The 14,196-nt window shown below is 40.1% G+C and overlaps 1 protein-coding gene across 1 annotated transcript; it reads left to right on the top strand.

Annotated features, from left to right (window-relative positions):
- Positions 1-5,963: 5,963 nt before the first annotated feature.
- Positions 5,964-11,468, top strand: LOC135226412 (U3 small nucleolar ribonucleoprotein protein IMP4-like; the record flags this gene model as incomplete). The annotated part of the gene is given in 5 exon segments (XM_064265936.1): positions 5,964-6,187; positions 8,173-8,294; positions 8,597-8,762; positions 9,624-9,795; positions 11,030-11,468. Coding segments are annotated over 5 exon segments (806 nt in total), but the record flags the coding sequence as incomplete, so codon positions are not given.
- Positions 11,469-14,196: the final 2,728 nt, after the last annotated feature.

Raw genomic sequence — 14,196 nt, forward strand, 5'->3', positions numbered from 1 at the left:
GGCCTGCAGATCGATCCCCACCGCGGGTTGGTGGTGATCAGCTGCAGCCCCCACGTACGCTGGTCCCTGCCAGCGCGCGGGGGGGGAGCGTCAGGTCTGTCTCTCCACTACCTTCAACTTCCTCGGGGTACGCCGGGAAGAGCGAGGTAGCTAGGAGTGATCGTGAGAGGTGCGCCGCTCACGATCCCGTCACAACGCCGCACGTGCCACGTATGGTCTTAGGACCAGCCAGGACGTACGCGCAAGTGATTGGAGGCGACCGTCAGGGGGGGGGGGGGTAGCGTCAGTTCTGTCTCTCCGATACCTTCAACTTCCTCGGCATACGCCGGGAAGAGCGAGGTATATAGGAGTGATCGTGAGAGGTGCGCGCTCACGATCCCCAATCACGATGCCGCAACGTGCCAGGTATGGTCTTAGGACCAGCCAGGACGTACGCGCAAGTGATTGTAGCCGACCGTCAGGGGTCTGTTGCTGGTCCTTCTTCTGAAGGAGGAGGGTCTTGGGAGCTGCTCTTGTTGGAGGGACTGGATGGTCCTACTCCTCAAAACGCTGTAACTCCCGAGATTCAGAGCAACTTTGCCCAGGTTATTGCACTGATTCGTCAGCACAATGACCTGGGGAAAGAATCACCGCTCCACGGCTCAAGTCGTTCTCGAGCCCGAGTAGGGAACCAGACTGACGGTGGGCTTGCCGCGATAAGGGCTTCTCGACTCGGTTCTGAACCAGGAGAGTCTCTCGTCTCCGGACGAGAAGGCTCGCTCAGGTCTAGCCGGTCGGGCAAGCTACTTCCCCTCCTCTGCCGTGACAGCGGCGTTTTTTCGAAGTATTGCAGCTCTTCTTCCCCCCTTCCGTCCTCCTGAGAGGTTTCGATCTCGACGAGGACTGGAATGTGCAGAGGACTGTTTTGGCTCTCCTGTCAGGTGTCGATCAGCCCCACCCAGACGAAGTTCACAGTGGTGGCAGATACTTACCTACAGCATGAGTTCGTAACCCTCCTCGGGGGGAGGGGGGTGGGAGGAAGGCCATCGCCGCAAGGTGATGGCTGCTCCTACTCTCGTCTCCAAATGCTAGTGCCGCTGGAAGGGCGAGCATTATCCTTTCCCTTCCCCATTCCCTCTCTCCTTACGGCTACGAGGGAAAGGGGTAGGATCCTACAGACTTCTCTGTAGGATCCCACGATTGGGGACTGTGCTACCGGGGGGACCTTCGGGTCCTACCTGACGTAACCCCGGTCGTGTAGGAAGGACCCTGCACCATCTCCGATTTCTACGGAAATCGAGAGGACAACCAACCGATATTCGTTTACGAATCCGGTGGGGGTTTCGCTGGGCGCTTAGAATTCTGCAGAATTTCTAGCACACATGGCGAGACCACTGTCCAAGGGAGTTAGATGAGTATTCCCGATAATTGTTACCACGATAATCGGGGATCTCGCCGAATGCTCGAATTCCTGGATTTCTTAGCGTTGGAAGAAGACTGTCGCCGAAGGAAGATTTCTCACAGTGGCGGCCAGCCCTGGATTAGAGAGAACGGATGGGAATATCCAGTTTGGCTTGAATTTTCGTCTTCGTTATTCTGTGCACCATTGAAGTTTCCTTCGGGGAAGACTTCTCCTTCTCTCTCTTTCTTAGAGATCGAAGGCGGTCGATCTCCAATCCTTATTTTGTTTTCTTGAAGGGAAAGAATTTAGGATGGAGATCGTTGTTCAGAATCCTACAAATATACTACGTATATTAACCTCGCGACATGATTCTGCTAAGCAGTTGAATGGTCCAAGGGGTAGGCGCATATCCTGGTTACTCTACGGATTGCGACGTAGACGAGAAGTATGCTAATTGAACTGCAACTCGGGGTTGCCTGCAACCTCCCAGGAGTTTCCAGTTTCAATTTTATATACTTATGGTGTTGTCACAACAACACCGTTTAAGCTTTTATATTTACCGAAATTCGTTTCGCATAAATATAATTGCTCGAGCATATCTTTTTATGCTCGGTGGTTCTAGCCGAACGCATTCCTTCATGAAAAGGATTACCTGGCAACTCAGGATGACGAGGTCAGCGACAACTACTGTGTATTGAACTGCCCGAGGCAGCTCAGTGCCAGGCTGCCGCCTCGAGATGAACGGTCGGTTATGTCTTTCTCCTCTGCTTTGATTGACTACCAACCGTATCTCTGCCCAACAATCACGGACTTAGGTCTCTGATTAACGGGGATTCTCGCATACATGAATGACCTTCTACTGCTGTGACACTAGTATTCATCGTCTTCGGTATTGCAAGAATTTAAAACAAAGATATCTCTTTGACTCTCATATTTCTGTTTACTGCACGGTAACAGAATTCTGTAATAGTCTCTTGCTGCATCGTATCGCGATAATGCGAATGATTTTTGCGGAATCTGAGTTTGTCCTCAAAATATCTCGTATTCGGAGGTGTGCAATGGTTCATTGTCCACCCCGGATTAGCAGATGTATTGAAAGACATCGCCTACTCCCACACCTGCCAGCTCTACTTCCAAACGTTCAGCCCATGAGAAGCAGTTCTTCAGGCGGCTCTCCCCTGTGTTTTCATTACTGAAGAACGCCCCGCTTTCATTGCAACTACGACTTCTCACCGGACAGCAATGAAATGGCGGTTAGCGTTTTCAGTCATTTGTAAGCACAGGTTCAGAATCTTGAGATTCCTTCTCTCGATTCAGCTGGAAGACGTAGGTTGCATTCATTGCCTACCTTCGTCTTCAACGTCACATAGTGTTGTTTCTCCTTAGCTGAGATTCAACGTCTATGAGAGTATCTTGCCGTCAGGAACCTCGGTCTTTTGAAGGCAATTGACTTTCGCCTGTTCAGCTTATGCATTAAGAGAATCATCACCGCGCCGTTCGGCATCGGTGACTAACAAATATATTATTTGTTTGGTCTCTCAGCATAACCCTTTAAAGGGCGAAGGTCACGTGACTTACCCGGATGCTTGGACAACTTGCCGATTCCGAAACAGTCAGTCGGCAGCTGTCAGAGCGCCCGAGTCAGTTACGAACTACGCTGTGGACTTAGTTCGGTTGTTCCAGAGCAATTATTACTTCGTCTAGATAGCTTATCAGTATGAGTACTGTACATAACCAAAGTCAAGAAGAGGGATAGGTCATACGACTATTCCCTTCTTTTCGTCTTAGGTAACTGCATGACTTTTCTTGCGAAGTCAAGCACAAGGGGATGGGGATTTGTGACGCTCGATTTCGTACCGATCTTCGTAGCGAAGACTCAGAACCCTTTGGTCACTGACAATTGGTTCGAGTCCTTCACAATACCCTCCCTAATGGACTTCACCGCCTCCAATACGAAGGCTATGCTGCTTTGTCCTGTGAAGGCGCGACGGAGCTGTCTGAAGAAACTCGACACCCAGGATGAGTGTGGACGCTTCTTCATCATTCTCTCGCGTTCCGCAAGAACTTCTCCGTGGCGCAGGTAGTGAAGGCAGGGGCCTGGTCCAACCGGACCGCATGCACTCCTTCTACCCTTCGGGATATTGCCCACAGTTCCTTGGATCTTTTTCCTTGGGAACCGTGGTGGTTGGACTCAACACGTTGTGTAGTTAACCCAGTCCTCCCCGCAGGACTGAACAGCATCGAGTCCTGGTGTGACCGTAAGAATGGATGAGTGAATGAGAGTGTGACTGGCTCCTCTTCCCATCTTTTTTCTCCCCTCTACCATCTGGGTAGAGGGACATGGTCGTCACCCTGCTGGGTAAGGACGAGATGCAGGTGAGCTACTCAATAGAGCACCATCCTATCCCTTTCAGTAGGGATAGGAGTAAATATCCACCACATTCTCCTCCAACAAGGGGAGGAAGTGGATGCCAACTTGAGACAAACCCATCATTTTATGATTGTCTCTTGCAAACAGGAACAAGTTCTTGCTTGCTGGTACGAAGAGATACGCTTGCCTCTCTCTTAGTACTTGGCCCAGAGGTCTGACCATTGATCCTGCGGTGCACACCCCGTTCAATCGGTCAGAGGTTTGGATCCCTCCCTTGCTCTTACGACCAGGGAGGCACTCCAGGGTTGGACGAACACCAGTCTGTTCACCAAAAAGACTCAGATTCCTCCCACCAATAAGTGAGTCTTCCTATTGTTAAAGGACCGAGGGTTTGTATTACGTATCGGAACAAATGACAATTTGTCAAAAATTGCATTTTTCCTAACTATACAAACCTGAGGTCCTTTACATATAGTCCCACCTCATGCCACCCCTCACTCTGCAACTTTTTGCATGGGCCTAAATCAAAAGTGATTCTTCACCTCTCGGGCGCCGCGGGCGCCGCGCACGATCGGGACAAGCAGTTAACTACCGTTCTCCCCTTGTTCGAAGCTTACGACCGTCCCAGCTGCCGCTAGTTACCTTCCTATTGTTAAAGGACCTCAGATTTGTATAGTTAGGAAAAATGCAATTTACGACAAATTGTCATATTTTGTTTGTTAAAACTCAAGAAAACCCCACTCAAAATGTTCATACTTGGTTTTTTTAATAGTTTTATCACAAAAAGTGCATTTTATGATGAAATTGATAAAAAACCAGGAATTTGTGGAACATACATATACACATTATTCACAGAAAATTCGCCTATTCGCAGTATTTCTTATAGAGAAATACAGTGGACCCCCCCATATTTGCGTTCTCCGGATTCGCGGACTCACACATTCGCGGATTTCTCTTGGGAACGTTTCCCTACATTATTTGCGGAAAATTCACATATTCACTATACGTACTATTTTTCTACAAGAAATATCCACAAATTTCTGGGTTTTTTTTTTATCTATTTCATGCACTTTTTGTGATAAAACTAATAAAAAAAAAATAAGTACAGTGGGCCCCCCGTATTCGCATTATTCGCTAAAAATTCGCGCATTCGCAGTATTTTTCTATGAGAAATATCCACAAATTCCTGGTTTTTTTGGTCAATTTCATCATAAAATGCACTTTTTGTGATAAAACTATTAAAAAAACCAAGCATGAAAATTTGTAGTGGTTTTTCTTGAGTTTTAACTAAGAAAATAGGCTGTTTTTAGTGTTTTTATAGGGGTTCCAAACATTCGCGGGTTCTAACTATTCACGGGGGGGTCTGGTACGCATCCCCCGCGAATATGGGGGGACCACTGTATAAACATTTTTAGTGGGTTTTTCTTGAGTTTTAACTAACAAAATAGGCTGTTTTCAGCATTTTGATAGGGGTTCCAACTATTCGTGGGTTCTAACTTCACGGGGGGTGTCTGGTATGCATCCCCTGCGAATACGGGGGGACCACTGTATTCACTAACTTTATTTTCTTATTTTAGTGACTGCATTTTTTTATTAAAGCTTAAAATGCTCAGGTATGTGTTTTTAGAGTTTTTAGGTGTTTGAACTATCAAAATAGGCAGTTATAAGTATTTTTAGAAGTGTTCCAAGTATATTCGCAACTGTATTTGATTTCCAGATCCTATTTAGTTTGCCCATAATTTGATTTGCCTTTTTTAGTCTCACTAAATTTCACCTCCGGCAAACCTGCGCTGGATTTCCTTGTTTCTAAATATCTGAAGAGTCAACCTCATCATTTCTCCATATGATGTTATTTTGTCCTTTTGTATATACTCTGTCCTCATTATTTCTGTTGTTCTTATACTTATATATGATTCATTCTATTAAGCAAACTATGGAAATCTTATGATGCTTTGATAATTAAAACAGTCAGTGTATTTGCATATTTGGTTAACTTTCTATTGTTACTCCAATCTAAACCTTTTCTTCCATCTCAGACCGCCTTTTAAATTTTTTTTTTTCAAATAGGTAGAACAGTTAGGTTCTGTGCATCGTTTATTTGAAAAAATTTAATTATACTTTAAAATTAGTCCAATGGAGTGGGAGCAACTTCCATAAGCAGTGTAGTTGAGCATCATCATAATATTTTATAAGTCAATGTTTTTGTTCCAGAGGGCAAAGAGATTCCAACTAAATTGCAAGACTCGGCGATAAAGCTTATGGAAGAGGGAGATTGGGATGACCTTGGTCCAAAATTAGCTGTACAGCTTACAGGAGAGGCTACTCGTGGTGGCACACACAATGATGATGAGTATCGATGGGCTGGTGTGGAAGATCCCAAAATTGTTATCACTACTTCTCATGATCCCTCAGCCAAACTCAAACAGTTTGCAAAGGTACGTATTTTGGATAATATCAGGCTAATGAAGAAGTTGTTGAGATATGTAGGAGAAAAAAAACTGACATAGCTTAAAGATTTGAGGTGGTTTGAGCATTTGATAAGAGAAGAGCAGTTGTATAGAGAACTTGTGAATAAGGAAAAGTTAGGGCACATAATAGCAAATGTGTCGAATATAGAAATAGTAAATAAGAGGTTAGGCACATGATAAGAGATAAGCTATTGAATAGAGAAGTAGTAAATATGGAAAAGTTTGGGCACATGATAAAAGAAAAGCTGTTGAATAGAGAAAAAGTAGATAAGAAGGTTGATGACTCAGGAACGAGGAAGATCATGAGCTGGAAAAAACCCATAAAGTTTGCTACTTGGAATGTTTGAAGTTTGTCTCAAAGACTGAGGTGGGGAGAGCATGTGGCCAGGGCTCATGAGGATAGACTGAGGACAACCAGAAGGCAGATGACCTCCAGGAAGACCCTGCATGAGATGGTCTGATAACATAAAAAGGTCCAGAGGATTGGTGGGATGTTGCGTAGGACCGTGGTCGTTGGAAGCTTCTTGTAGCGGTGGCAAAGAGCCATGGAGGCCCACAGCCAGTGGAGTGTGAGTGCGTGAGAGTGAGTGAGTAAGAAGGTAGCAGGACAAAGACTAATTGGAAGGCAGTCATGGAGAAGGCCATAGATGAAGACTTAGGTGAGATGGATATTCAGGCAGAAAATGTTGATAACAGAAAAGAAACAGAAATAAGTGAAGTAAACTAATTTCACATTCAACTGTGAAGCAAAAGGCTGATGCACTTGTTATTAATAGAATTTTGGACATAACTAGTATGGACATCTTGAAGGATATGTTATGTTCTTGAATGAGGTGCAAAAGTTGGTTAATGGTAAAGTTGAAGGAGTTGAACAGTTTACTTGGAAGAGACAAAAGGGAATAGTTGAAAGTAAAAGGTAAAAGGCATTACAACTGTGGCTGAAGAGGCATATGGTCTTAGGCATAACTGATGTACCACCACATATGTATGCAATAGATGCCAATAACAATAATGGGATGATTAGGAACTGGGAAGATTGTTTTTAATTTGAAGTGCTTTACAGTGATGTTGATAGCATAGTTGGGAACTGCAGAGATTTGGGGTAAAATCTTTAAGAATCTTGATGCATAAAAATGCCCTTTTTCCCATGATAACTTTCTTGTATAACATGGCACATGAATAGTAGTGTAAACTATCTTGATTTGGCTTAAAATTACAGTATCAGCAAATGAAAGCTAATACGTACAAAGAAAAGAGCACTCTCAAGGCAACCCAAGTAGTGTTTATGAATGACATGAGAAGATTAAAGCAAAGTTAAAGAAATTTGGCAGCTCAGTGAAGAGATAGAAAAGAGCGGATGAAAAATTGAAGGCACGTAAAAGTCACTTCAGTTAGGGCCTAAAGATTCTGCAAAGAACCTTTTGTTACCATCAGCAGATGGCAACACCACCACTTTTAAGTACAAAATGATCTGTGAATTACTCTTCTTTTATACTTTGTAGCCTGAGTTCAGGGCAACATTTTGCAAGACCCGTATGAAAAGCAATGGTGTAACTGCCATAGACATCAGCCATCAGAAGTAGAATATGGCATTCCTCTAATGTTTCTCACTTGTTAATCCAAACATGCAGTCAGTTGTAGTTTTTTTTTTTTTTAGGAAAGTGTGCCCACTTACTATCTGCTTTATTTGGCTAATCCCTTTGGTCTCCACCAGCGCTTTATAGTTCATCCATTCACTTTGGTCTGCCTACACAACTAGCTTTTGTAGCCATTTTAAATTGCTTCATTTATCACTTTTCCTGTAAGAATTAATCCTTTAAGGAGCCACATGAAAAACTAGAATGTTGCTCTATAGGCCTGTAGACTAATTTTTAATTTTCAAGGTAGCATTAGTATGTACTTATAACACTGTATATCTCGTGTAGTTACGGTGAATTTTTTTTCTTTTTTAGGAAATGAAGTTACTGTTTCCAAATTCACAGAGGATGAACAGGGGAAAATATGAGAATAAACAGTTAATAGAAGCCTGTCGAGCAAATCAAGTCACTGACTTCATAGTTTTGCATGAAACCAGGTAGGTAATTTGGGATTTGTGTCCTTCACTGATGATTTGTAATTATGCAGTATAAACCTTATATTTTACAATTGCTTTTGTAAGTCAGGACTGCCTTAAACTACAGGTTTACAGTTAACTCAGTTTTTTTTTTTTTTATTGAATATGTAAATAGAATTCATCTCACATAGGTTTGTAATTGAAAATTGAATATGTAAATAGAATTCATCTCACATAGGTTTGTAATTGAAAGCATAAATTTTCTGTTGTACACTTTTTTGTGTGTGTGTTTGGGACCTGATGATACTGGAACTTTTCAACAGAGGCAGACCAGATGCAATGGTGATCAGCCATTTACCGTGTGGACCAACGGCATACTTCACTTTGGCTGATGTTGTTATGCGTCATGATATTCCTGATATTGGCACTATGTCAGAGCAGTATCCTCACCTAATTTTTCAGAACTTCAAATCACCATTAGGTGTTCGAGTGAGTAGTTTATTTCCTTACTTAATTATTCAAGGTTCATGTCAGTTTAAGTTTAAGTACTTTTTATAGGTGTTTTACATTTATTAACCTATGTACATATTAGCTAGAAAATGCTCAGCCCTCTTACAAGTTGAAACCATTATATTCCCATAAATGTACGAAGTATATTTTGACTAGAACAATTTAGGGAGAAGAGAAGGGGATTAAATACCCTCATACCAAATCTCTTGCTAAAAGTGGAAGGCTTAGCCAGTTTCTTTACTATTTTACCTTGGGGATTTCTTACCTGCAGCTCCAAGTGTGTTAGGATTTCATCTGTATCCTTCTTCATGAATATATGTGCCTTCATTCTGGTCTTTGTCTTGCTATTTCCTTATCTATTACTTTTCTAGCTAACTGTTCCTTACCCTTTTTTACTACTGGCCCAAACTATCTTGGTCATTGATAACTGAGCATTTTCAAATAGTAGGCATCACATCTCAATAACTTTATTCCATGGCATGTTCCCAGATCCATTCCAGCAGTGGAAGACTTTCAGATTATAATTTGACTGCTTAGTTATGAATAGTGTTATGAATGAAGCTGTATGTTTCCTTTTGTAATTTATACTCTATAGTTCATTTGGTAACTGCTTCTGTTATGCTCCCATAATTTTTGAATGACAGTCTCAGTTATCTCCTCAGCAGGTCACTAAATATTGTAATTTTTAAATATTTTATGTAATTTTAGTTTTTGTTTAGTGAATATAGTTTTTAAATTGAACACACTGATTTTTTCTTCTTATGTTTACTTCTGATAATAATATAGTATACAAAATTATTTCTGATGTCTTATCATAATTTGAAACTTGTTACCTTTCAGACTACAAACATTTTGAAGTACTTGTTTCCTGTCCCAAAAGAAGATAGCACTCGTGTTGTTTCATTCGTCAATTGGGATGACTGGATTTTATTCAGGCAGCACACTTACAAGAAGATTGATGGGGGAAAGGATTATTCCCTTCAAGAAATTGGCCCCCGCTTTAGTATGAAATGTAAGCATTTGTTTTATTTTCATGCTTATTTTGTAGTTTCCCAGTCAGATGCTGATGAAGGTATTTACCATTACAGTATATAGTATTATGTTTGAGATAAAATACAATATTTTTATAAACTTTTTGACATATGTTAATTTTATCATGGCAATTTATAAGATGTAACATGTTCCAACAGCAGATGTTTTACTAAAAGCTTAGGAATGTTTTGCTATTGGTTTACCATGACAGCAGCTGTTTACAGATCAAGCTATTTTAGCTGAGAATAAGTTTGTGAAAAACTACAGTAAACTTCTTGCAACACTTAATATTCAAAACTTAATACTCTTACACAAATACTTTATTGGAAATTATATTTTTTTAACAAAGATCTTTATGCTTTGTTTCTTATAAAGTGAGTTTGATTAGGTGACATAAAGGGCACATAATTCTAGGAGAAAACTTGACAAGTATTTAAATAAACTCAGATAAGAGTTGATAGACAACAAAAAGAGCGATTAAAGACAGTGTAAAAGATGAAGAGGGCTGAGAAATGAAGGAAGAAGAAATATTAAGTATTGAAGAGTCAGCAAAAACATGATTGGGGAGGAGGTAGGTTGGAGAAGTCACTGATGAGTAGTTGAAAGAATGGAACCTGAGGAACATCAGTAGAGTTGGGGAAATGGAACAGATATTGCAGAAGGAGTAAATCAGAAAGTTTGGCTATCAGTGCCTTATGCCAGAATTATGAAACACCATAGAGATAATACAAGTGAAAACAAAAGATCCTTCAAAGTCTCACAGAGATGACCAAATTAATAGGCAGGATAGGTTACTAATAAGTTGTGTTATGGATGCCATATAAAAGAAGAAAGTGGGATCATCTTATAATTTATGGTCTCTTGATGGGTAAATGGGGGGAGGGACATATAAAGTTCCCCTAGCCTTCAAAAGGTAACTTCAGTATAAAAATGCTAATAATGGTGGTTTGGTTGCGTACAGTACTGTGTGTTACTTACTTGAATTGAAAGTTAAACTTATTTATAAGAAGAACAAACAATAAAGGATATTAGCAATATATTTTTCTTACATCAAAGTTTATGGGATATGCCATATGAATACATGATGCAAACTTACATTAGAAGTCTATGGAATTATGGAGAATCTGTTTCAAATTGTGTCTTACTTTTAGCCTAGGAGAATAATTTCATTTCATTTCATAGTATTTACATATCTTTATTATCCTGTTTTTCAGTGTATCGTATTATCCTGGGAACCATAGCCGAAGAGGGGGCTGCTGATACAGAGTTTATTTTGAAACCTTACATGAACACTGCAAAGAAAAGGAAATACCTCTCGAATGAAGATCCTTGGTAATTTGCTGAGTAATCTGGATGAGCAGTCCCCGGTTATCAGTGGACTCCGTTAATGGCGATCCGGTTTTAAGGCACCATAACCAGCCGAGTTTTGGTTATCGGCGCCTTAAGGTGCTGATAACAGAGAGTTATGGCGCCATAACATACCTAGTAGAGGCGCCACTAACCAAAACTCGGCGCCATAAGCACCATAAATTGCTGAGTTTCAGTTAATGGCGGTTTTTGCTTACCAGCACTCCGCCCGAGAATGGAACCCTCGCCGATAACCAGGGACTTATTTATGTCAACTTAATTGAAATACATTGTTATGTTTCAGTAGTTTGCTTTTTATTATGATGATGGTGAAATGTGAATTTTTATGGGGTAAGCAAATGTAATGCCCTTCCAAGATCAAGGAAAGAAGCATCGAAATATAAGAAGATACTAATTATATTCTCTTGAATCCCACAACCAAACTGGGAGGCAAAAGGTGTGAGTGAGTGACTAGCAAGGAAATATTAAAGAAAGAATAAATAACTTGGGAGATTGCAAACTTATGATGTTCACTTGTAAAGAATAAAAGTAAAAATTGACTAAGCAAAAGCATTGCCAAATTCTTCATCAGTTACTAGAAACATAGAAAACAGTTCTACAAATATAACTAACATAATTCAGAATTAAAGTGTTCATGAATTATATCTTGAATTTACGTAATGACTGCACAACCAGTTATTCAAGAATTGATAATGTTTAGGTAACAGCACATTACAAAGTCTTTCCTAGGTCTCTTAAATGGCCTAAATAACTTTGGTTGTCCTGATTTCAGTTTAAATTTTTTGACTGAGATTCTTGAAAACTGAAAGATTTGTTCAAGGTACATAGTATTATGCACTTGTTTTTTTTTTGGCTACTTCAAAAATGTTTCGTTGCTATTTGTGACAATCTCTTCCAATTCTTCCAGCTAAAGAAGCCTAGTGATGAATCTTGGAGTACAGTGTCAAAATTAGAAAGACTGCAATTGTCTTTTGAGATTTTTAACTGATTTACACTAAAGTGCAAAGTTGAGTGACATGATATGGCAACAAAATAATGAACCAGCAAGGGAAACAGGTAAGCAATGACACAATCATTCAGTAGTAAAACTGATTCAGAATTGACGTTCCAAATTTTGAATTTTTTTTTATGGAGTGTATTCCAAATATTATTATACATTGTTATACTGTATGTAGTACCAAATCCTGCTTATGGGAAACTGGACCTTAGATAGAGTAATTACCTAAGAGAAAAGCACTCTAAGGTCCTTCAAGATCAAAGACTTGCTTAGCTGCTGAAGCATATTACAGTATAACAAGTAGACATTGTTGTTTTTTCTCAACTAGTATTATTCCAACTTCATTTATGTGTGAAGAGAGAACTGATGTTTGTTCTTCTCCCTTCAAGGAATTTGAGTGAGTATATATAGTATACTATGTAGTTTTCTTTCCCACGTTTGTAACTAACAGTGGGTAATATGTATATCTAATTGATGGTGTCTGATGTTAGGACTTATCAAACTAGTCAAGATTTTCTTTTGAAGAAGAAGTTGCAGGGTGGTTGTTCTGTGTAAAAGTTTTTTTGTATTATCAAAAACTAATCACTTAACCATAGCCTTAAATGTGCACCAGTTCATTATCCAGACATGCTATAAAAGCAGATGGAGTGGATTAACTCCCTTGTTATGTATACATCCAAACTCCAGACCTTACATAACGACAGTCACTCCATCTGTTTGCCAGTACAAACATTTGGTTTGTAATTCATTGGTAATTCATTCTTTGCTTTAAATTTTCTCATGTTTTTACTTGGATATTTTCATTTATGTGATAAGTGCTTTGCATATACGGTTGGTAATCTGTAAACAGTTGTCAAAGTAAGTTAAACTGTAGGTACAGTATACTTTCATTTTGAACAACTGTTGTTCACTGTTGTGCATATTTTTTTCTCATACCAATTTCAGTTTGGTATGTTGAATGTTCAGGAATGTTGTCCTGTCAGGTCATTAGCTTCATGCTTACAAAAAGTTGTTCATATGCGGAACAAACCTGCGGTCTTAACAATAGGATAATTTCCAAGTGCCAGCTGGTAACAGGTTAAAAACTATAAAAGATTGTATAGCAAGGAATCTGTGAGATCTGGCAACTCCTGTGCGTATGAGGTGATGGCTGGTCAGAGACCGGGCACCACACTCTGTGACACGCTCAGTCTTTTCCTTAACCGTCTTGGAGAAGAGCTAGGTTTTTTGTTTTGTTTTATGTGCATTATCTCGATTGTGGTGACTTTTGTCACCAAATGGGAATAATTATTGCCCGTGGGATTTGAATCAAAATATGCTAACACTACCAGTATAAATATCTACTGCTGCTTTAGGACCAAGAAGTTATATCACCAGTATATTGAGGCAAGTCCTTAGTGGGTGCAATAGTACAGGTTAATGGCAACATGAGGGTATACACGCCCCGCCCGTCCCCCCCCTCCCCCCCACACAAACACACACACACACACAGCCAATGCCTCTGAGGGAGAAGATCTACAGCAATGATGAGAAAAGGGCTACAGTCATCAATTTAAAGAAGCTGTATCCTCTAGATCCTTCAAACTTTGCTTTACCTGTCAGTTTATGTAAAACTGACGATAAATCAGGATTATTTTTCCTTTATTTTATCGTCTAGCATAATTTAGATTGTGTATTTTTAACTTTAAAGATTGCTTTCTTCAGTTGGCCTGTGTGAAGTCAGTGTGACCTCTTTTGTTGATTATTAGCTTAATGGAGGTCATTATTTTTTGTATATGTAATGATTCAAGGTGTATAGGAACTACTGGCAGGTAGTACAGCAATTTCATATTCAGCCTAGGAAGAGATCCCAACTTCTTGATCTCCTCTTCTTGAATTTTTTAGGAGCCACAGATGATGCTTTTACAGTAGAGAACATTCCTTCTGATCGAGGCATGCTTTTTCCTTTTCAGCCTGATTTATCATCAGTTTTACATAAACAGACAGGTAAAGCAAAGTTTGAAGGATCTAGAGGAT

Source organism: Macrobrachium nipponense, chromosome 14 (assembly GCF_015104395.2).
Source record: "Macrobrachium nipponense isolate FS-2020 chromosome 14, ASM1510439v2, whole genome shotgun sequence".
Lineage (NCBI taxonomy): Eukaryota > Metazoa > Arthropoda > Malacostraca > Decapoda > Palaemonidae > Macrobrachium > Macrobrachium nipponense.